This window comes from Sardina pilchardus, chromosome 21 (assembly GCF_963854185.1).
Source record: "Sardina pilchardus chromosome 21, fSarPil1.1, whole genome shotgun sequence".
Lineage (NCBI taxonomy): Eukaryota > Metazoa > Chordata > Actinopteri > Clupeiformes > Clupeidae > Sardina > Sardina pilchardus.
Window position 1 is genome coordinate 12,576,053 of NC_085014.1, and position 25,073 is coordinate 12,601,125.

Sequence of the window (25,073 nt, forward strand, 5' to 3'; positions counted from 1 at the left end):
TGAATCTCCATTTAAGGCCACGTCCTTGTCACACCCCGGCATCTCTTCCACTTCTCGACCAGGGGAGCATGTTTGTCCATTGTTGTGACTGCCGTGGTTGACCAAGTCATTTGTACATCCGTGTTTTTGACACTAAATAAAAATATATGTATTTCATTTTTCACGTCTCTGCCCGTGTTTCAGAATCAGAAACCAAGAAACAGCTTCATAGAACCCAATTGTTGTATAATACATTTTATACAACAATTGGGTTCTATGAAGCTGTTTCTTTGTTTCTGATTGGCCGAGAGACGTTCCATGAGTTGAAATATCCCACGATAATCCACTCGGACTTTTCACAGCTAATAATAAATCACTCCGCGATACAATGTCAAATTGTGAAGTGTAAAACGAACTGTCATGTTGCATCCAAGCTGAAATACAGACGCTCACAACATAAAATATGACGGAGGTGGATATTAGCTAGTTGGATGGCATGTAGGCTAAGTAAAATAGTGATGTTTCAAAGCTAAAAGCATGTCCTAACCAGAGGCAATGCGAGCTAACGTTTATTAGGCTAGGCCTACATTGCTTGACAACGGAAGAGATAGAACTAACGACTGGCTTTTGGCCATAGCAACGTGCTTTTAGAACTAACGACTGGCCTTTGGCCATAGCAACCATTTAGAACTAGTAACGTGGCGGAGAGAAGTAGTTCTACAAACAAGACAGTTTTAGCGATTTAAACGTTTACATTATAATGGGAAATTAGCGCAAAAAAACAAGTGGTAGAATTGTTGTATAAAAGCAATATAGCACTCGTGATCGTGGGTTGTTGCTGGATATTCCCACGGGTGTTGTTGCCTGCGCCACTCGGCCTCCGGCCTCGAGGCTACGGCCGAACAACACCCGTGGGAATATCCAGCAACAACCCACTCCCACTCGTGCTATATAGCCTCCATGCACGTCACAATTCCGGGTTCGAGACTACTATGCTAGCAACTTCCTGTTAGCTTCACTGACGTGACTCCCGCGGCCCGCCTCCGAGAGACACTGACGAGTGACGGTGTGAACACATATGCACTACATATGTGTCGGAAGGTGTCGCACGTCTTCCCCTCGTTTGTCGTGAGTGGGCGTTTCGTTTGAATTGTCAGTTAGCAGTTCATAAGCAGTTCGTTTTAACTTGTCTAAAGTGTTTCTCACAAATATACACCATTTTAGGCGTGTATTTAACAGCATACGAAAATATTAATAGCCTACACAAACTATGCAAGCCATTTTGAAATATTGTTTTATTTAAACTACTCAATGCAATCTCAAATCCTCACCAGAAACACCAACAGTCAATGTATTTCTCCAAATCCAAGTTTCGTTTATTTTATGGACAACTAGCTGGTCGTGGAAGAGTTCGTTTAAACATGAATTTGACTTGTATACGGAACCAAGTTTCACGGGCACTGTTGTACTACAACGACGAACCTACTACCTCGTGCTTTCATTGGACAGACGGCTCGCGTTCAACGGACTCATTTGCATAGAGCTGGGGATCGGCCAGCTTTTCTGTCGCGCGACAGGTTTTCAAATGCAGCGCTGCCTTCCCGGAATGCTTTGCGGGTCCGTTAAAGTCGCTTGACGTCACCCATAGGGAAATAGCGGGTTCCGACACGACAAAGTGAAGTGCCGGAAAGATCTGACCGTACCGTGAGACTGACACTGACAGCCATGGCGCTTTTTTACACTCGTTGTCTTCAGGATTTACCCCGTATAACAGTAAACGACATACACCGACTCATAAGCAAATCATGTGCCGCTCCCAACAGCAAGAGAGAAAAAGGATTTAAGATGTACATAAGCAGTTACATCGACAACTATGAGGGTAAGTACCTAACGTTATCATGCTGATGTAAACACAAACTGACGTGACTAGCAGCTAATCTTGTTAACGTCCGCTATTTTGTTTAAAGATACTGTTTAGCCGTTTTCGTTTTAGACATACGTGTATTTCCTGTCTGAAATCTGTCTGAAAACTGCTATTAACAAAAACAGACAAACTAGCACAGTGTAAGAACGAGTGTAACCCAGTTTCAAAATGCATGTTCATCTTTTTCCCTAACAGTGTCGATGAAAAACAAGTTGACAGGAGAGGTCAGCGTGAGGGCAGTCTGTCATAGATCGATGAGGAAAAATGAAAAGCCACACGAATTGAGAGTAGGGTGACTAGGGTCAATGTTAGGGTACAGTAATGGTTAGGCCTGCTGATAAGTTGCCCAGCTGATAAGTAACATTATCTAAATGTATATGATACAGTCTACTGTTTGTGGATGTGAATGGGTAGGCCTATGTGGCTCTCATCTACAAAACAATGCTTATATATGTATCTCTTGTTGAGGTGTTTCTCATCTAAGCTTCAATTTCTTCCTAGATGGTGTTAAAAGACTCAAAGCCTGTCATTTTGGTGAGCACCCACTGCTCATGTGTGGCGGGGTGTGCCTTATGCAACCATTTGGTTGCACTACTGTATCAAACAGCACACCTATCACAACTAGGCATCCCTGCTGTACCCCCAGTGCACAGTTGCACAGAAACTGAGCAGAGCTGGCATAAGCCAAGGACCATGGTAAGTCATCTGTTGGTCATGTGAATTGTACCTATGCACATGTAGCTATTGTGATGCCATGTCAAAATATGTCATTGCTGTCATTGCTGTCAGGGTGTTAGGCCAGGTCCTGTGGGAGACATGGAGGTCCGCAAACCTCAAAATTCTACGGCTGTATGTGTGAGGTGAGATCATATTACCTTTAGTTTAAGCTATGTGTTGATGTGGTTAATATGTACATGCTGCAGTTTTTTTTTTTTTTCATTTTTTCTCTTTAACATTTTCAGAAGTTCTCTCTACAAAGCACTTGACGGGGAAATGCCAGATCTTGCCACATTGAGAGTGGCAGAAGCATATAAAGACTTCCCCCATTTGCTTGCACCTCTGGTGACCACCATGGGCATATCAGCGGAAGTCCCATTAGTTCAGACAGCTTTTGGGGCTGTCCAGGCAGGGAGTGTGCTGGCATTTCAGCAAAAACCACCAGAAATGCGGGAAATCATCAACATCCCAGACTCCTCTGCCCAACCTTCCCTTCCCATCCAAGGCTATAGGCTTGAGCCAACCACATGCGCCTATGTGTTGTCAGAGGAGGAACATGTACATATGAAATCGCTACAAGTGTCATTCCACATGGCCCACAGGATTGAAGCTGCAACACGGGAGCAGAGCTCATGCCAGGAATGGCATCGACTGAGAAAGATGCGAGTTACATCTACACGCTTTCACGAGGCATGCCATGTTCGCTGTCATACATCAGCTGAAAATCTGGCACACAGAATTTTGAGGGGGACCGTCTTGACGAAGGACATGAGGAGAGGAATTGACATGGAGCCAGTTGCTGTGAAAGAGTACTGCAGTTTAAAAAATGTCAACTATTCACCCTGCGGGTTCATTATACACCCTGATGCTCCATGGCTGGGATGCTCCCCTGATGGAGTTGTGTTCGATCCTTCTGAAATCCCACCATTCGGTCTGCTGGAAATTAAATGCCCAAACATCAAGAGTTACGTTGACTGTCCGTACCTGAAGATGTCGGAAGGTTCTTTGCAGCTTAGGAGGCAGCACAAGTACTATTGGCAAGTACAAGGTCAGATCCTCCTAACAGGTTTAGAGTGGTGTGATTTTGTGGTATGTGCGCAGGAGGACATGCTTGTTGAGCGCATACACAAAAATCTAGATGTAATGAGCACCATTAGGGACCAAGGAGATCTGTTTTTTTTTTACCACTACCTACAGAAGTGTTTGAATGTATAAGTCATTTCAGATGTTGCTTCATTTAATTACATTTATTGTATCATTCTTGTAAACAATATGAACATATACACTTGTGTGTGTACACACATACATTCATATACAATATACCCATCTATCCCTATAATAGTACTATATATATATATATATATATATATATATATATATATATATATTACAATACACATAGGCTATATATATATATCTTTATACAGCATTATTGAAATATTCAGAATTATTTACATTATATTACAACACATGTATATACATATATTTAGATTCTTATAGTTTTTTGTGTTGTGTATCGTGTGAAATTATAATAAAATGTGTGTAAGGAATCACTGTCTTTCTGTTGATTAGAGGTATGAACACAGAACAGAGTGTGTACTCAGTGGCTCCATGCCTTAACAAGTGGTCCACATTGGTAGTTCACAAGCAAACATGCCACTGTGAACAGTTGGTTTATGCTACCAGAAATGGACATGGGGATGACTGTGTCAAACAACTTGTGCTCCTTAACTCGACGGATAAGACGCTCAACATGTACCCTGAGCCTAGCCACAGACTGAGTGTGTGTCACTTCATCAACTGACATTTGTTTCCCCTTAGTCAAGAAAACAGGTCGGTGGATTTTGCATGGCACTAGTCTATCAATTAAGAAGCCCTTATCCACCATGATGGCCATGTCGGGGGTAAGAAGGTCAATGATCCCTGACTGTTTGAACAGCTCCCGGTCACTAATAGACCCTGCATAAAGTGCACTCACAAATGTTATTGCACCATGAGGTGCCATTCCGATTAAAGCTTTGAAGGTGCAGTGCGACTTATAATTTGAAAAGACCTCACTTTGCAGTAGCAAAGAGGAAGGTGTTTGGCAGCGGATCTCTGTACAGTCTAGAATAACTTGTGTGTCTCGAAATTTATGAAATTCTTCTGGCAGATGGGCTCGTACTTGCTCTTTCGGCATCCAAATGCACACTGACCCTAGGACAAAGTACAGGAAGTTGACCCAAGTTGTTATGATGCGGCTTACGGTGGTCTGATGTACTTGAAAACGATGACCAAGGTCCTTTTGCTTGAGGCCTAAGGAGAGATATACCAAGAACATGAAGAGCTCATCGACTGCAGGAAGTGCCCGAGTGTTTCCAGGCTCCTTGAAAACTTTGGAATTTGACCGAATCATCCTGTGAGTTGCCGGCTCAATCAGCTTCCAGAAGGCCATCAGGTGGTTATATGTTGCAAATCTGTCAAGAAAGAAATGTAGCACCCTTCAGTTACTATGGTAGGCTAAGACAGACCTGAAAAAGGGGTCCTTACTAAATTAACAAGAATAACTTATAACCAAATACTTTTCACAATTCAGTAGGCCTATATTAACCCTCTGTAGTCTAAATCCCCCCCTGGGGATTTGAAAAACTGTTCCAAACACACATCTCAATCTCTGCCTATGTTTGTCTTAGAAACATATAAGTGACACCATTAGAAACCTTTAATCAACTAGTTTCCAAATATATATGTTTTAGAAGAGAATGTATCAATGGCACTTTGTAAAAACAATAAAATAAATTCCTAGGATTTCAGTTCTCTCACCTGCAACAGGCCCATTCAAAAGGCCCATTCACCTGAATTTGCATTTGAAAGAGCCACTCACTAAATGACCCATTTAGTCTGACTTTTTCCCAATTTGTTGTAAAACTACTTAACACCTATGAATGTTCTTGTTACTTATGGAGCCAACACCATTGTTTTCCAGGTTCAAACTTCAAAAATCTTTGCTCAATATATTTATTATAGTGTGTTTTTTACCTTTGACCTCTGACCTTTGAAAATATGTTTTTAAATAGTTGTGTTTATACAGAATTATAATAAAGAGTAATTTCATTACATCCACTTTACTCTCACATAATTATTGTGGAGGACCTCTAGAATATAGCCATATGTGCCACTTTTTGCATAGATGCTTTTAGTTAGATAAAAAACTTAAAATCTCAAGCTGACTGCCTCAAAGTGCCTGAAACCCTAGCTGTTACAGAAACATGCACTGGTTTCTTACATGGCATAAAAGACTTACACATAGCTTTGCAGTAGGACAATGCAACACTATAACAAATGCTTACCACATTATCTTACCTTGTATAAAAGCGTATGTCGTCATCGGACCCAGCAAATCGCTGAAGACCAAAGCGGTGTATGATCTTTGACTGCGCCAATTGCTTCCGTAGGTCTTCAACCTGACTCTTTAACTCCGAGTTTTCATGTAGCACCATGTCCACAGCTGCAGCTTCGGGTACCGAACAGTAATCATGCCCAGTCCTCTCCACATCAAAGTCCATAACTTCGTCTACGTCCGAGTCAGGATCAGGGGTCAGCGGTCTCTCTCGACGTTCCCAAACACTCAGCCTCGGCGGCTGCTCCTGGAAGTGGTTCCACTCAAACAGAGTAGGGAAAACACCTTTTCTGAGACATCTCAGACGAGTCCCTTCCATAAAGTCATCCGCTCTGAAATGAACGCTACACACTTTTGTGTTTTTTGTTACTTGGAAGTCATCCCTCCTGATCTGAACGATCCACTTTTTCCTAAGACCTTCTTCCACTGGAAATGAATGAAAGCTTACAGCCGAGTTGTACCTTGCCGACACAACACACAACGGCACACAGCAATGTTGTGAACTGGGTCGCATTAACTTTTGATACCGGAAAACCTTTTCCATTCTTAAGCTGGCAAAAACTAGAAACACTAGCCTTGTAAAGAACCAGAAATGTTTGTCGCTGTTTGGCGCCGTAGGCTATATTATTATCGCGTGGGTTAGCGTCAGATGTACATTACATTACATTTGGCTGACGCTTTTTAATCAAAGTGACATGCAAACATGATTAAAACATTTAAAGATTGTAAGGCCAATTTTAACAATAATTAAAAAATATATATATTATAAAAAATCACAATGAGTGCATCAACGAGTGTCTGTAGTAGCCTAGCCTAGTGCTATAGGGGATGTTCTCTGAACAGCTGTGTTTTCAGACAGTTATTTAAGATGGCGAGGGATGTCCCAACTCTAATCGGAACAGGTAGTGTGTTCACCAACGAAGGATGACAGGTGAGAAAAGTTTGGATTGGCCAGACCGTGCTGGTGGAAGAGCTAGACATCGCTCGGCTGATGAGGGCAGCGGTATGTAAATAAGGAAATTAACCGGAAGATGGGGGCGTAGTAGGAAATACAGTAGGAAATACGTCACAATTCTCGCTGCATGGAGGCTGACTGTAACGAAAATATCAAAATGACCAATTGATCAAATATCTCAACAAATACTACTACCGACTCAAACAACACAGGTCATATTAATTAATCTTGCATAAGTTACACAGCAGTTACTTACAAAGTTGAAGTTGACGTCTCCTCGTTTGATTTCATCCTGCAGACACTTGAGATTTTCTCGCAAATCGGTAAATGTGGCTGCTAGGCAAAGAGGCAGAAAAAAGGCCATGATCATCACGTACTTCATCTTGAATAGTATACACATTCAATCACAATGTGCAATGACAGCTAAAGGCATTACTTATACTGTTCAAACAGGAAGAGTTTGGTTGAGACTGAAACTGTGATGTCAATGTGTTTAGGGTTGGGATTTCCATAGTGTCTGTGTGTCATTCATTATGGATAATTAGGTAACACTTTACTGTACTTTATCTCCCTCGTCGCCGGAGTTCTAGACCTCCACCTAGCCATTATTTCCATCGAACCGGTCACCTCGTCGGCCGTTATCCCTTACGTAATGTAACATTGTAATAATTCAAAGTAGGCCTATATACAACTAGAAAAGCACTCAGAGAGTAGGCCTACAGACCTCCATCAAGCGAAAACATAACCGCCTCCAGGATCCAGACGGTGATACGGATCACTCCCAAAATTGAATCGTTTCTTTTCCTTGGGTCATTTCAGACCTTCCCTGAGTTATCTTGCGAACAGAGAAACAAACAGACAGACAGACAAACAAAACCCAATGAAAACATGACCTCCTTGGTGGAGGTAATAATAAAAACATAAACTCCTTGGCGCTTAGAATGCATAACGGTTAACAAATGGGCTAGGCTAATATACAGTATATGATATAAGCCTCTAAGACTGACTGTTGGGAATTTCCCAATGAGACAAACACACACATAGCCTACACAGAATGGCCCCAAGTGACAATGGGGTTTTTACACGTATGCTAATCTTGACATCCCGCATGACATCACCAGGACATCACCCTCTCTTCCTGTTGTAGCCTATATATACATGTAAACCGGCTTGGTAATCACTCACTGATATCGAAATCTACAATGAACAACATGAAGTTATTCTTGTTCTTGGTTGCTCTGCTACCCCTCCATACAGCAAATGATGAAGATATTTGCAGCATTATAATGGCAAATCTTAAGGATCTTTTAAAGAACAGCTCTCATGTGTCCTATGTAAGTGTCTGTTTTGAATGGTGACTGTTTACAGTATATGTGTAAAACATACCTACTTTGTATGAGTTTAAATTTTCACATTGTGGTTTTGTGTTCTGCAGGTAAAGAATGGGACGTACGTTTACACTCCAACTCATGCTAAAAATGTGGTAAGTTTGCTGTTGTTATTCTCCCTCAATTGTTATCATGGATCAGATTAACAGCTGGACAGTCTTTTGATGTAAAACTGAAAGTCGTAGACAGTAAAAGCTCTACACGTAGGGACTATAAGAAATGTACTCACATAGCTGCTGCCAGAGTGCCTCAGTTCACACTTCTGAGAGCTATTCTCCTTTGAGTAAAAGACTTACTACTGTATATCACACAACATTTGCATACTCTTCTTCAGCACCAGTTCCTAATCTCAGTCTTCTGCGCCAGCACTAATCTCACTCTCTGTTCCTGCAGTGTGAGTGTGAGACTTCATTTGTAGAGCTGAACATCACCTTAAACAGTCTGAAGAGCATGAACTGTGAGAGATACATGGAGTGTGAGAATGTCATTGATAATACCAGGGCAAAACTGAGGCAACTACAGCTGAGGGTAAGTTGGAATCCATCTCTTTAGGGAATTATTTGCCCAAGATGAAGTTGATTGCCTATCATATCTGAAAAGACAACATATCTGAAGACAGGTACATTTTATATATAGGTCAACGCAATCTGGGGATTAAACCTATTCTGAAATACACATGACTGAAAGCTTTCTTTACATGTTATGGCGACATTTATGGTCACCGCAAGTCCTCTGTAGTCGTTGGTAATTGAAACATACTAAACCTCCTTTCTCATCCATGCTAATGTACTGGGATGTTGCTCTCTTTTTCCCCAGCCTTCTGATAAGAACTGCAGAGGCCTAAAGCAAGAGAGGGATACAATGAAAACAAGATCACTGAAGACTTCATTAAGTAGGCCTACACTGAGAGATGGTTTCAGTGTTCTGAGAAATAAGCTTATGGCTCTGAAGACACTGTGAAACTTTGGCACTATGACAGTATGATTTATGATGTATTTATGTTATGTGTAAATGTATATGTAGAAACATTATGTATTATGTTATTTATTTATTTATTATAGGGGGGGGGGGGGGTTGCACATAGATGATTACATACTATGTTGTACATCACTTATAAAACTCTTTGCACAAGAACAAGAACCAAAGTTATACGCACAAGAGACATCTCTTTATGGTCTTAGTTGATAGTGTACGTCAGAGTGAAAACCAAGCAACAAGGTCTAGAAAATTGTCCGTAGACCTGCGAGACAGGGCTGTGTGAACGATGAACGACGTGACAGATTTGAGGAAGGATACAAAAAAATGATCTGCAGCATTGAAAGTGCCCAAGAGCCTGGTAGCCTCCATCATTTTTGATTGGAAAAGTTTAGAATAGCCGTCTTCCTAGATCTGGCCGCTCAGCCAAACTGAGTTAACACTCTGAGTTGGACAAAGGGCTTTGATCAGACAGGTAACCCAATGGTCACTATGAATGAAATCCGTAAAGGACAAGCATCAGTGCAGCACTCCACCAATTAGGCCTTTAGCGAGGACAGATGGACAGAGCATCCGACACAAGCGCTGCTCTAAACATAGCGTTGCATCACGCTGCACACCACAGCACACCACGTACAGTACCTGTTCACATCGTGTAGACCTACTGACAGGGTATTCCAATTGAAACAATGTAACCTGGCCTAATTACTGTAAACTGAATGTTAGCACTAATGCTTGATCGCATCAACAAACTGTGAGCGTGAAATTATTTGTTTTCCATTTTTGAATGTTTTCAGGTATATGTGTGTTTAATCCTGGATGCTTTGGCCCTTGGTTTGACATGCTTGACATAATTTGGTAGTCTGACTATCACCAGACTAAACTCAATCTTTTAAGATTGAACATTAGTCTGGGTAGTCTGCACTGTATTTCTACTGCACAAGAGGCATGATCAATGGGCATAGTTCAAATGACTCTGAAGGCCCTGATGTAGGCCCCAGCTGCTACGCATGGGCATTTTTAGGTCCATGTTGGACATGTCAGTTTCTTAATAAAGACATTTTAAATCATTTAGAGTGCCTTGGTCGTGGAGAAATTCTCCTTTTCTACACAAACTATTTACCTTGGACCCAACAACAAGCAGCATCAAAAGAACAAAGAGGACTGAGCACGCCACTAACTCTGAACATTTGACTCTGAACGCATTTGGATAGTTCTTCAACCAATCAGACCAACTATCCAGGTGCCCTGGTGCATGGATACACGTTGTGATAGATTCCAGCAAACATGGACAGGAAGCAGGAGAGATGAATGTGCAGGTTTCCAGCCTGAGCTGCAGGGCGAAATTCAATCGCCAGCAGATTGGGCTGGGTTTACCCAGTCTAGTAATTTGGTACTTCAGCCAAACTATTTGGGAACCCTTGGTGTAGGTTGTAAGTGAACCGCAGTGCATGCTATCAGTATTACCAACTGTATCCACTAGATGGAGCTTATTCAGTATGTTATCCAAAAAATGCACTCAAATGTGTGGGTCTTTCTAATTCCATGCAATGCGTTTATAATTTTTTATATATTTATTAAATTTTACTTTTAAGACGTATTTTTTTCTGTGTCATTTTATTTATATGTATGTATGTGTGCATATTTTTTTTCCTTTTTATGTCCTGATTGCTTTTTGTTAACCAATGTAATGTTAACTATCTGTCTCCTGGCACGTTTAAGTATGGTTCAACCTTTTGATAACAGATGATATTATGTCTTATGTAATTATATAATATATAATCACATTTGTCAAAAGTTTTCGGCATCGGAAGCCCTACTTTCCAGTGTAGTGGTGGCGCTGTTACACTGTTCACGTATGCAGATAGCCTAGGTTTGCTGAATGTGCCAAAACGTAATTTAAACATCATGCAGAACTAACACACCTCTGCTGGGTAATGTATCAAATTGTCATCATCTTCATCTTTATTTTAATTATTTCCTAAAGCACAGACCAATACTGAGAACATCAACACTGGCTGGGGCACCTGCTCCGCCTGGGACACCAGACACCTGTAGAGCCTTCTGGTGGTGTTGTGGGCCTAATTCAATGACACACATATGAAGAAAAATGCTTGCTTGATAACAAAAGTGAAATGCCTTTGAAGGCTGTTCTGTTGGTGATGTTCTTGTTAGTGATGTGATTTTTTAGTGATTTTGATTTGGATGGTAAATAGGTTTGGTTGTAGATTGACTGCTGTGTAAAATCCCCTAGCGTGAGGAATTTAACATCTCTCCTGTGTATATGTGAAATTACTAGAAAACTGTGTACAGATATTGAGGCAAGTTGTATTTTTATGTAAAAACACAGGCCATTTTGGGTAGGTCTACATGTGACCAGATTACCATGGTTTAATGTGATATGTAAGTATGAAAGCCAAAAATAACTCTACCCTAAACTAAACTATGACACTTTTTAACTGGACAAGACCTTATTTCCTCTTTACTTCTTTCCTCACTCGACCATACCATCTTCTATCACTGCCCAATTGGCATCAACAATATACGCTCTCTCTCACTCTTTCTCTCTGCTTTCTTCGCTGAATGTACCAAAATGAAAGCATTAGAAATATCATCAACAAAAAGTTTCTTGCATGATGCTTAGGAATGGGCTATATGAGTCATTTCTGAATTAGCCTGGGTGTTCCCATCCTGCCTTAATAGGCGCTAGCTAATTCTGAATGGCAAATCAAGAAAATCTTTTGCAGGCCCTGTTTGTTCTGTCTTCATGCAATTAAGGCCTTGTTTGATACATTTAACTATAATATTTGTCTTCACAATTACATTTCCAGCGCAGAAGAGACAGACACACAGAGCTTTACCCCATCCATATACCACACACTGCCTGCATGACAACATTTACTGACATGATGTGACCTGGATATCGCCGTAGGTTATACATGAATAAACTTGCATGTCAGATATTGTGTTGATTTTTCTCAGAAACGCCAACACCCATTCAAGCTTCAGAGTTCTTGGACAGAACAAAATATGTTTTACCACATTTTTTTACAACTAACTCACTACTCACAAAGCGTTTTATGTTACTGAGTACTGAGTCAGTGAGTCACACATTTAACTAAACGTTTTTTTAACTAAACGTGTTCTCTGAGAAGCTTTTCAAAAATTCAAATGATAAAAGAAAGGCTCTGTTCCTGGTCGACATTGATTCTCAAGCACAAGGTTGCTTGCAGTGACCACCGTGATTGGCTGATAAGCGACAGGTCTGTGCTGATGAGTTGGCATGCTGCATTGACTATACCGTAAAGGACAAGACACAAATGCATAGATAAAGTGGACTGGCTACAAACAGATGCCTTACCTAATCACAGAGTGCAGAGCTCGGGAGGTGTTATTATTTTCATATGTAGAGATAGTGTGCACTCATTTTAGTAAATTGTGGTTTCATGTTACTGGATTGTGTGCAGAATTTAGCAGAGGTGGGAAAATCCAGTTTCAGAAAGTAAAAGTCCTACCACATATCTGTGCCATCATTCTTCATCTAGATCAGTGGGAACGAGGACCGAAGAAGGAAGGGAGGATAGATAAAAAGGACGAATGAGAGGGGCCCAGTGTGTGCTTGTTTTACTAGTGGTCTCATTTTACCAACTTGTGGACTCAATGTATTAGATTGTGGGCTTGATTTAGTAAATTGTGTGCACACTTTACGATATTATGCCAACCATTCATTTAAACCAGCTGATTCTAATTAGCATAACTCTTCAGCTGGGTAGAGCAGCTAATTGATCACCTGTGCTACAGTAAGTGCACAGGTAAAACTTTTACTCTCTGAAGTTGGAGCTTTCCACCTCTGCAATTTAGTAAAATGGGCCCCTCTCATTCGTCTTTTTATCTATCCCCCCTTCCCTCCTTCCTCGTTCCCACTGATCTATAAAGAACACTGGATAGACTATGGAAAAGGCTCATTGATTTTTGACTTCCAGCAGGGGCGCAACTATACTTTTCTGTATACACCTTATCCCGGTTTCTCAGGCAAACGCGCAATTGGATTATAGAAACCGGGATAAGGAGTGCTAATAGAACTTTATTGTTGGTAAGCCTCATAACCGGGATGATAACACAACATGCATGTAAACGCAGTCACTGTCATTTCATAAAGGGTTGCTATAGGGCGCTGTGGAGTCCCTAGAGCCACACCTTTTCCAATTACAGCTCTGGAAAAAATAGACTAGCCTACTGCACATTTTTATGATGTCATCCTACGGTTATTGAGTGAAATTCCAAAGAGTTGATGGTCATATTCTAATTTGTGGTGGTCTTTTGATTTTGAATGTGACCGTCAACTCATTTGAATGTCACTCAGCAACAGCAGGAGCTTTATAATATTCTTTTGCCTATGGGAGCACCTGTAAAAAGGCAAAGTCCTGCAGAAATCTCAGTAGGCTAAGTCATTTGTAGTTGTACAAAATAATGTGTTACACCGCTCTGACCCTGATACTGTTAATAATCCTTACAGACTAATAGTGCCACAACCTTACCCCCTAAATAAAACTTTTATGACACTTGATTGCCGCTCCTTTCAAGATAGTAGATTCATAAGAACCTTGTCATAAGCTGTATTTTGTTCCACGCTGAAGATACGGGTCTCAGTCAGTGCACTCAGTCCTCACACACTGTCCTTGGACATTGGCCTCATCGCATCTTTGTTCGAGAATAAGAGTGATCCCTGAATCTCTGATACCACCCAAAATAAAATTTGGACCCATCAAGGCAGTCCAAAATAGGATATTTGTCTCCAACAACATGTTGTCAATGTTGTTGTGCTGTATTCAGTTAGGATGAATGTGGAACATGGAATTGAGTCGTATAAAATGTGAGTGATGTAAAAGAAAAAGCGTTATGAACACAAATGTCTTTTTCTCTTTCTCCAACCATGTGTGTTAACCCCAGACCAGTCATGGTGGCATGAGTACATAAAAAGGCAAATGGATGATAACAGGAACTATGACCAGTGTCAAAGGCCATGCTGACCATGCAAACACGTTTAAACAGTATGAAGTTACACAGACTATGAATAATTAATCCACCTAAACTAACTCCATACATCATTAGTGGCATCAGCATAAAGTAGGCTATGATGGAACAATGACACCAAATATTGTTTGAAAAGAAATTCAGCCATCATGTGAAATTAAATGGTTGGATTAAGTATGAGGTACACATTATTGTCTTGTTCTTATTGAAGTTTTTTTTTTTTTTTTTACAGTGGCAGGGCACTGTCACCCCTCACAAAAGTGGTGTGAATTGCACCAACAACAGGGGAGTCCGTTCCACTTAGTAACAAAATAAAAGTCCCCTATTGTAGAATCCAGTTATTTCTAGTTCTTCGAGTCCATAAAATAAGCAACTCCTCCTAGCGTCAAACTGCAGTAATTAGCTAGTAGGATGATTCTCGAAATGTGCAACTCATATTCTTTTTCATCAGTTATTTTGCGACGACGACATGCTCAGCAGTAACACTGGACTACTATTTCTTCGGTTTGGAGGAAGTCACCATATTGAACCTATTAACGCTTGCTTCACCTATCAGTCAGAAGTACCAATAAGCTCCCTTGAGCGATAGGCTAGAGGGATCACTTGAGAGCTGCCGTGATTGTGGTAGACAAGGATTTTTAGCAATGTAAGTAACTAGCTTTCTCTTCATATTTTCTTTGGTTTACATGCATTTGTTCTCTCGTCTATTTTAATTACCCTTCTTGCTCTAAAGCAGACGTCAGACTGTTGGCTGTCATCAAGTGGATTGAGGATGTGGCAGCGGTTGAAATAGAATATGCACAGCTGGAGTTTGTCAGATGGTTCTGCAGACAGGCTACGTTTTTTTTTTTTTTTTTTTACAATAACATCTGGTGCAGGCACCATCGCATGGTGAAACCATCCCACTGATGCGGTTTGTTTAATGTGGCAACAGTGCTGACCATATTAAAGGCTAGACTTCTAGCAAATGGAGGGACCCTTTGTGGAGGGACCCTCCATTTGCCCAGTAGATATGACGAAATGCTCAGAAATTTTATTTGAACGAAAAAATCCTTAGTGTAGTGTGCGGAAACATTGTTGCATCATCCTTTTCGTTGTTCTGCCAGTTCTCGTGAGGTTGCGTTTGATCTTGATGTGTCAAGAAACGCGTGTAACTCTTAACGCGATGGATGGATAACCGTTGGGCTACTATTGAACTCACCTCTTGGTTAATATGTAGCTATAATCTCACACGATTGGTCAAGAAAGGGGCTGGGAATGGGGTAAACGTTATCAGAGGCCAACTCCGTCTAAAGTTCATTCTAAAGACGGCAAGCTGTCAATGCGCAATAGTAGCCTAACGTTGAACTGCGTTAATTTCTCCCACGTTGCATGACAGCGAAACATTGCCAAATCCTGTTAATGATGCAATACGACACTGTGAATATCGTTTTAGTTGTCTGCGCTTGTGTTTGTGTTTTTTCTACATTACGCAAAATAAATTGCTCTGGTGATGCTCCACAAGACACCATACGCTCTAACGAAAGTTGTCTCGTGAGAAACCCATGGCCATTAATTCAATTTAAAGAGACAGCATCCCCGCCCCCCCTCCACATTCAACTGTCTGGACTGGAATGCGTGCTTTATTGTTGCTCGTGCAGCCATGTTTGGTGTCATTTCAGGCGAAATTGCATCATGGTAGACTCGAAAAAGCCACATTTGCGTTAATAAAATCTATGCAGCATAGAACCTGCGTTGATACCGCTACTTGTATGACAAGCAAGTACATGGTTAAATAGCTGTAAGGAAAGCTTTTTTGCTGCTTTGTGCATCAAGTAGCCTACTTGCTTGAGCTGTTTCGATAAATATGGATAGATTGTGTAGCCTCTACGCGAGGCTTGGACCTGACCTTCCTTTTTTCGACGCACTTGGGTTGCCTACATGGTGTAGGCTAGTGTACGACTCCGAACGAAACCACTGACTGTCGTAGAAGAAAATGACATTGAGATACCCGAAATGCCTTTGCGGATCAAGCTATTGGCTATATGGACTTCTGCACAATACTGCAAATATCAATTTAAGGGTGATAATGCACCTTGTTGCTTCGTAGTGTCGCAGAAGCAGAACAGCATAGGGGTTTCCATTGTGTAGCCATTGTGTAGCCAGCCAATATCAGATATTGGCTAGAGCGCTATATCTGGTTCAATGTATGTATCCAACCAAGCCAGAAGTCTAAACGTTTTATGTTATAACACTGGATGGTTGCTTCAAACAGGGGTGATCCTAGTGTCCGCCTGCGGCTACGTGCGCTCCAAAACCCCATTTGGCGGGTCAGCGGTTTCCATGGCAACTTTATGCTGAATCAGCAGAGGTGCGTGCTAATCTTTAGTGGAATCCAGCGCTGTGAATTGTTCATAGGTCATCCGAGAAATTCGTTTAAGGGGATTCCTTTGTCACAGAAATGATCATGTGGAGAAATTCTGGTTTCGAGAGCATGGCAAAAAAAGAGAGAAACGAATTGTCACCTCAACTTCCAAGAGAGAGATTGGTGACTGACTGCTCTTTAGTTTACCCCTGAGGTGTCACAGTAGCCCAGAGGCAAATAATAATGCAATATTCCGTGAAATGCAGTAGCCTAGGCCTAACCAACTACAGCCTACAGTAAGCCTTGGTTACTTGGTGGATTCCGCAAATAACAATCATGTAGGTTTAGGCAACTGTCCTGTCCTATCCAAAAAGTAGTCCACTGCAAAAATAATACACGCCTGTTCATGTGGTTATGGTTATGGGATTTGGCAGACGCTTTGGTCCAAAGCGACATACAAATGAAAACAATACAATAGTTCAATTTAACAGTAAACGTTTTAAAATGTTGGTTTAACTAAACAGATCCTAAACAATAGGTTGTCAGTGTCAGAGACCCAATGACATAGCTGAAATGTCACTGGGCTCATCACTTCAGATTTAAGAAGTTATGATGGTGTCAAAACTAATAGGCTAAATGACAATCCAGTAATTGAGAAAGTTTCAGAAATAAAATATATAATGCCTTATCTGTCTTTAAGTTTTCTTTTTAATTTGTGGGTATGTGTCAGGGGTAGGCCTATATTTGCTAATAGCAATTTCCTGAATACAAAGTAAATGTCAGCAGTCTTGGCACATGATATGCCCTGACTGATTCTGTGCAAGTTCCTCATGCTGTTATAGAGTTACCCTAGACTGGGTAAACCCAGCCCGATCTGCCGCCGATTGGATTTCGCCCTCTGCGATGCTGGAACCGTATGCTGGAACCAATCACAAATTACCTAATCCACCAGGTGCATTGATCATTGGTCTGATGGTTGAAGGACTATCCAAATGCGTACAGAGACATTTGAACTATGCCTATTGATCATGCCTCTTGTGCAGTAGAAGTACAATGCAGATTCCCCAGACTAATGTTCAATGTACAGTAAAAGAGTTACCCTACCCCTGAATATTTTGAAAAACATGTTGAACATATTTTGAATATTTTGGTGTTTAGACTGGGAAGAGGGACAGTCTACTTGCTGAGTTCTTGCTTGCTAGTTACTTCTTGCTTGCTTTTTCTGGTTTTACTGGTTGCATCCATTATCTTTGTGGGTTTTTTTTTTTGTCCTCCACAGAGAACCATGGCAGCGGAGCTCTCCACATCCATAAACATCAAGGAGCCACGATGGGATCAGAGCACTTTCGAAGGGAGGGCTAAACACTTCTTTACAGTCACAGACCCCCGGAACATCCTTCTGTCCAATGATCAATTGGAAAAGGCCCGACAGATTATCCATAACTACAAGTAAATATTGACCAGAGCTTGAGCTAATCTTTATCCTTTCATTCGTTGAAATTGCATAGGTAGACAAAAAGAACTGGAGAAGTGGTTAACATGCGTGTTGTATATTATTTGTTCATCTGAATGTTTGTTTGTTTGTTTGTTTGTTTGTTCACTCCAGACAAGGGATTGTCACTCCAGGTCTCACAGAGGATGAGCTATGGAAGGCCAAGTACATTTTTGACTCTGCGTTTCATCCGGACACAGGAGAGAAAATGATTCTGATTGGTCGAATGTCCGCTCAGGTTCCAATGAACATGACCATCACGGGGTGCATGATGACATTCTACAAGTGAGCCAACTATGTTTAACATTACTCTTAACCTGCAACTATGCCTTTTACAACAACAGCAGCTTGCATTCATATTGCATTCATATTGTGCTTGATGAATGCACAACAGCACACCTAAACTACTAGATTTAGTAGTACAGAAAGGTATTGAGTATGTGTTATCCCCAACACTGCTCTCCCAATCCTCAATGCACGTTCATGCTTCAAATGCTGCTTTATTAGCCCTCAGATAATCATTGAAATATCTGCACATGGATGACACCTTCATACTTTACTGTGTCTTCTCTAATCAGTTCCTCTCCGCTCTGATTCATATTCGATCCATCTTCGATTTCAATCTAGAACAACTCCAGCCGTGGTGCTTTGGCAGTGGATCAATCAGTCGTTCAACGCTATAGTAAACTACACCAACAGGAGCGGGGATGCTCCCCTTACGGTTAAGTAAGTGGCCTTTCATTCTTGTACTTGTGTTGGTCTATTTTAACCTAATGTCTGATCTTAAACATAAGAAAGCTAATCCCTAAATTCTCATTTATAGTCAGCTGGGAACAGCCTATGTGTCGGCAACTACTGGGGCAGTTGTCACTGCTCTAGGACTTAATGCTCTATCAAAGGTATTTTCAGCGATATTCGAATTATGTTGCATTTTTTTATATTTATTATTTTTTTTAATTCAGTGGTATTTATTCAATTGTCAAATTCAATTATGGACTCTGAGAGTTCCGATATAACAATTACGATTGAGAGCTCAGTCTAAAGGCATATTGTGTTCTTCTGAAGTCCTTTGTTAGACTCAGATAGCTTTTGTGGAAAGAAGTTTATCTTATTTTGATTAGGCTATCTCAAAGTCGTACCAGTCACACATTTTTTTCTCTCTTCAGCCAGTGACTGAGAACATTCTTGCCCTTACTCCAAGTAAAGATAATATTTTTCTTTGGGTTTTAAAAGGAAATGTTCAGTTGATTTGTGCTGAGAAGTTTTTGTATTCAGGGAATAATGTCAGGGCTTGGCCAACAGATAAATAAAGTGAGATGCATGATTTCAGAGAAAACATAAGACTGACACAAGTGTGTTTTCTTGGAAGTTAAGGAGGATGTTTCACACCAAGCATTCACACTTTGTCTCTCTCACACAGCATGTGTCCCCATTGCTGGGACGATTTGTGCCCTTCGCTGCGGTGGCAGCTGCTAACTGTATCAATATTCCTCTTATGAGGCAACGGTGAGTGGATGCATCTCAACCTACCCACCCCCCAAAGACATGCATACACACGCACGCACGCACGCATGCACGCACACACACACACACACACACACACACACACACACACACACACACACACACACACACACACACCTTTACCCTGACCCTCTACCCCCTTAAGTACCAAATACCCAGCTAATATGATTTGGCGTTTGGCACAGGTGTAATGAATATTGTAATAATAATGTTCTGTCATTTTTCTTCAAGGGAGCTTAAACATGGCATTCCGGTTTTAGACGAGAATGACAACAGACTAGGAGAGTCCTCGAATGCCGCCCAGCAGGCCATCACGCAGGTGGTGGTGTCTAGAATTCTTATGGCATCTCCTGGAATGGGTGAGTTTTCTGGTTATTGTTATTTTTTTTTATTTTTTTTTAAGACAACATAGAAAATGATCAGAAGTGTCAAGGCCTCCGGAAGGTTTGTGAGCCTCTACGTTTTTCTGAATTTCTATTAACTACACATTGGCTTACTAATTAATTAGATACTATTTTATAACTACATACTTATTCTGCCCTAGCAATCCCACCATTCCTAATGAACACGCTGGAAAAGAAGGCTTTTCTAAAGGTGTGTGGAATCAAATGCATCTAATGTCATCCCCCTTGCACAGTAAATGATGTGTGCTACCATAACAAATAACCCGACGTGCTTGTGCAAAGCTAGCCGAGAACTACACTATAATGAACAGTGCTGGCTGCACACGCTCTGGAATAATGATAATAATAAAAAAAAACCTTCCCTTGCATTCATTCATTCACATGCCAGTGAGTGCTTTATGGTATGTACAATGGCCTCCAGGGCCGAGGCTCTCTGGTGGGCCCCGCTGATTTCCCCCTTTCTCTGTCTGATCTTTTCAGAGGTTCCCATGGATGAGTGCTCCTATTCAAGTCGGCCTGGTGGGATTTTGGTGAGTGGCCGGGGGAGTTGGATTGTGCAACACGCTACTGATTAATGGCACTTAGATTTGTGGTGTGTGTGGAGGATCCAGTGGCTGCGCGGCTGTGTGTCCGGTGTGTGCCAGGGACACCCACTGCAGTGTATCTGACCTTTTAGACGTGTTTATGTGACCCCCCCCCCCCCCCAAACCCCCACCCCCTCTTCTCTCCTCAGCCTGGTGTTTGCAACCCCTCTCTGCTGTGCACTCTTCCCCCAGAAAAGGTTGGTGACCTCTTACTGCATGGCTAACTGTAACAGTGTGCTAGCTTTTTACTGGGTAGAAGTATTACCAATTGGAATTGAGATGGTTATGGGGATACTACTCTTTCTCTTTTCTGACATGTTTGCTATATAATGTGTACGTGATATATATTTTGTATAGGGATTCAGTTTTACACAGATCTTTGAAACCCATTGCAAAATATAACCTTTTTAGTTTAACCTCCACTAGACATATTAGTTGTACTCTTATACTCCTTGATAAACACCAGAAGAGCTGTATTTTGACTGAGATTGAGCTTTGGCTTGATAGGTTGCTGTTAAACTTTATCAACAGACTTGGAGGGTACAGGAAGGACATTCTGACCAAAAACTGCCTGCAATGAATGGACTTCATGTAGAGCTTGTTTTTATCAGAGCTGTTGCATAAAACGTTCATGATATTGAGATTGAAATGGGAATATCTAAATCATCTCAACCCAGCCAAAACCATAACTGTATGCAAAATTACTGTGGTGTACTGATTAATAATGATGAAAATAAAATAAAATAAAATTCCAAATTTTGGCCTAAATACAAATAAGTAAACAGTGTACTACCAAGGCATAATCACACACATTACTATTAGTTTCTCCAAGGCCAATAATTCAGCACAAATGCATCTGTGGCAGTGACTCAGACTGACTCCTGCTGAGCTCTCTGCACTGTGCCTGTGTGGGACTGTTACTGTAAGAATGCGAGGGAGGTTGTGCTCGGCTGGCTCACTGTTGGGCATTCAGTTGTCTGATGTGCGTTGCGCTTCAATCGCTGATTTGTGCGGTCCAATCCACAGCTCGATGTCCGTGAGCCGCCTGGAGCCGGAGCTGCAGGAGAAGATCCGTGCCAGCCACCCCGGAGTGGAGAGAGTCTACTTCAACAAAGGTCTATGAAGGGGAGAGCGAGGGGCCCTCTGCTAACATCATCACTGCACTGCCACAACAGTCCAGCTCAATGCCAGTCATCTCCGCTAGTTGCCAAAGTTACGTTTTTGTTTTTTGTTTTTAATTTTTTTTTTATTTCCTCTTTCCCATTGTGTTTTTTTTTCCTTCTTGTTTTTTTTTTTTTCCTCAGTTCACATATGTGCAACAAAAAAAAAACATGGCAACCCCCCTCCCCCAACATGCACATACACACGCACACATACTGTGCACACACACACACACACACACACACACACACACACACACTCAAAACGCATTCCAACCATCCTGTGCTAATGTCAGTATATTTTTTGTAAGCTTCTTGACTGGTATTTGATTTGTTTTTAATTGTGGGAAATGAAGTAGTTTTCCAGGTCATGCTAGTTCTTAGGGGCGAACTGCATGAGAGGTGCTGATGTAGCTCTTTGGATTCTCACATGGTTATTTTTTGTAATCATTTGATAATTGTGTTTGCTGCCAAAATGTTTCCATGTGCCATACAATACCATGCAAGGTGAAGAACAAATTGTCAAGAGGTAATATTCAAATGTTATTCTTGTTTGTTTTCTTGATTAAGTGTTATTGCAAAAATCAGTATTCAATCTGACAAAGATAGGCTGCTCCTGATCTAGATTTTGACCAAATCCATAATCACCTCAAAATGAAGTTTAATGGTACCTCTAATTTTGAGACTGTGCAATATATCACACAATCACAAAGTCTTACAGTTTATATCAATTTCATTTTCAAAGTAAGAGATCTTACACAATCTCTCAATGAATGGACCTTTGATCTACAGTGATCTGATGATGATGGCAATATTGATTTGAATATTACTGGTGCTTTGCAAAACCTAAAACATGTAAGTATGTATTTCCATAGTCCAGCAAAAAAACAACACTCTCTGTATGGATACTGCTTGTATTCTGCTTGCCAACCATGCATGAACAAACAAATATATGTAGTCATTTTAAGTTGATTGGAGGAAAATGTTATATAAGGTCATATTTCAAAGTCTATGTGTCCTGACTAAAATACCAAGGCCAAACCAGGAGCCATGTTAGGACAACATGTATGGATCTTTGCGCTGAGTTCCAGAGGGCAGTGTGTATGTTCAATGTATGTTTTCCCATGAAAACAGTATAGTTTAAAAGCACTAACACAATGTTTTATCTGCCAGTTCATTCCATGCAGTATGTATCCAAATGTTCACCAAGTCCGAGCTGACTACATGCTTGCATGTTTGTTTTTATTTGCCTGCATCCATTCGTGAGAGGCCACTTAAATTTCAGGGTTATTTTACAGGCGCATATATAGTGCTCCAAAGTAGAGCCTAATGTGTTTGAAAGATCTCATCTCTCTGCGCCATTCTAGAAAATTCACAACAACCTCAATGGTGTTGCTAAACGTGGGGCGAAAAGTTTAACATCCTTCTGTGTTAATGTTGAAATGTATAGTTTTGACTCACTTGAGTTTTGAGATCTTGTCATGATGAAAGAGATAATTGTATTGTGATTGGTAAAGAGGTTGTATTGCTAGACTTCTGTATTCACTAATGTTGTCCTCCCTCTAAAGTGTTATTTAAACTTAAGTCCATTGTCCTGGTATGAAAACACTGTAAAAGATCTTTCTGGATAAACAAATATTTGTGCTATTCTGTACTACATGAGAGCATTTCTTAGACATATTTCTTTTCCATGCAAGGGTCTATCTTTAAGACATCTAGTGTATGTTTGTAAACATGAGTTTTTATATGTTTTGCCTCCTCTGAACATTCCATTTGACTGATAATAAGGTCATTTTTTACGTCAAATGAAGTGATGGTGTTTTACATATATATTTACTTATATATTGTTATATATAAGTAATATATCCTTTCAGGTTTTAATGTGTGTTATAATCTAGCCTACATCTACAACTAGGGGGATATTGGAGATACATTTGTTGGTGTTCCGAAATATATGGAGATTATATCAAATTAGTATTTAAATGTCTTCATGGTTATTGAACGTAGCCTTTGCTATTTTGTTTTCAAGATGGGGATACCTCTTACGTGGTAACACCAATAACTGTGAAGATACCATGTTTGGAATTGCATGTCATTGGAATGAACGCACAAAATAGACCTATCTTGCTGCAGTGTCTCTCCTCAAAAGAAACGTTGTATCTTTTGCGTAAAGTACATATCTAAGGGAAAAGGTAGCACAATCTTATCCAAAAGGATAAAAAGTACCACAAAGAATTATAGCACAGGAGTTTTTTAGTACACTTGCCATGCTGCCATTGTTTTAGGTAAACTCAATAATTGTTTTTAAGATCATAACTAGTCAGTTAAAAAGGAACCAGCTCTGTAGAACAAGTGTATAATTTCATATTTTACTGCTCTACTTTTAAAGTGCCAAAATAATTCTCACTGCAAACTATATGATTTGCCAAAGTGACATATCCATTCAAGATATGTTACAAAATGACAGTTTACGACTAAGTATGGAAAGGTTATTTTTGAGAGGGAAAGTATTTTGAAATGGCAATTGTATTACAGTCAATGGGGATGTTGTGCTGTGTAGAAGTACCTAGATGAAATAAAAATCTATCTGAAATGTGGTTGATTGTAATGTTGTCATTTTGTGTTAAATCAAATGATCCCATTTTTATCATTTGGTAATGATTGGAAATGCTGACACCTAGTGGCCAACGTGTGCTATGTTATGTGCGTAATGATGGAGCAAAAGCTGCAAATTCTGACAGGGCTGTCATCACCTCTACTCATCAGTTCTCATCATTAAACAAACTTGTGACTTAACTGCTTGAAAGATCAAAGCCACTATGGTAAATGTTAAAATTGTGGAAGCATAAATAGCTTATTTGCTATTCTCCTTTAACTGCTGAAGAAGATTAAGTCCATGTTCAAGTGCCAAACAACCCCCATGGGACATATCTACAGCTGTGCAGTCTTATCTTAACTTTTCCTGGATGAGGGAGATGGTTAGGCACTGTATTTTTACTACGATATTGTGGTCTTTATCTTTAATAGCTTACATTTCATTAACTGAATTAGGCTTATTATGGAATATAAAACGCTCCCCCTGTCACATTGACCGCAACAACGTAATATGACATAGCTATTTAGATCTTGAATGTAATTCTATTGGAAATGCTCGTGTTTAAATACACAAGATGGATTCCTGGTACCTGGATGTTCCAAAGCAGTAAGTTTATGC

The 25,073-nt window shown here is 40.5% G+C and overlaps 3 protein-coding genes across 4 annotated transcripts; 2 read left to right on the plus strand and 1 right to left on the minus strand.

Annotated features, from left to right (window-relative positions):
- The first annotated feature begins 1,688 nt into the window (after positions 1 to 1,688).
- LOC134068957 (uncharacterized) lies at positions 1,689 to 3,959 on the plus strand. Of its 2 annotated transcripts, none has more exons than XM_062524783.1 (4): positions 1,689 to 1,858; positions 2,405 to 2,599; positions 2,693 to 2,763; positions 2,866 to 3,959. In XM_062524783.1, the coding sequence occupies exons 1-4, from the start codon at positions 1,853 to 1,855 to the stop codon at positions 3,833 to 3,835; spliced, it is 1,242 nt and encodes a 413-aa protein (XP_062380767.1). In that variant the 5' UTR covers positions 1,689 to 1,852; the 3' UTR covers positions 3,836 to 3,959. The 2 variants fall into 2 exon arrangements, with proteins under 2 accessions (XP_062380767.1, XP_062380768.1); XM_062524784.1 differs by having other exon boundaries at positions 2,701 to 2,763.
- Positions 3,960 to 4,052: 93 nt separating this feature from the next.
- LOC134068958 (uncharacterized) lies at positions 4,053 to 6,508 on the minus strand. Its single transcript, XM_062524785.1, has 2 exons — positions 5,963 to 6,508; positions 4,053 to 5,076 (listed from the first exon to the last, which is right to left on the minus strand). The coding sequence occupies exons 1-2, from the start codon at positions 6,316 to 6,318 to the stop codon at positions 4,221 to 4,223; spliced, it is 1,212 nt and encodes a 403-aa protein (XP_062380769.1). The 5' UTR covers positions 6,319 to 6,508; the 3' UTR covers positions 4,053 to 4,220.
- An 8,296-nt stretch (positions 6,509 to 14,804) lies between these two features.
- On the plus strand, positions 14,805 to 21,969 carry sfxn1 (sideroflexin 1). The gene is made up of 11 exons (XM_062524786.1): positions 14,805 to 14,997; positions 17,975 to 18,144; positions 18,302 to 18,472; positions 18,815 to 18,913; positions 19,011 to 19,086; positions 19,608 to 19,693; positions 19,943 to 20,070; positions 20,256 to 20,305; positions 20,596 to 20,645; positions 20,849 to 20,896; positions 21,726 to 21,969. The coding sequence occupies exons 2-11, from the start codon at positions 17,981 to 17,983 to the stop codon at positions 21,820 to 21,822; spliced, it is 969 nt and encodes a 322-aa protein (XP_062380770.1). The 5' UTR covers positions 14,805 to 14,997; positions 17,975 to 17,980; the 3' UTR covers positions 21,823 to 21,969.
- Positions 21,970 to 25,073: the final 3,104 nt, after the last annotated feature.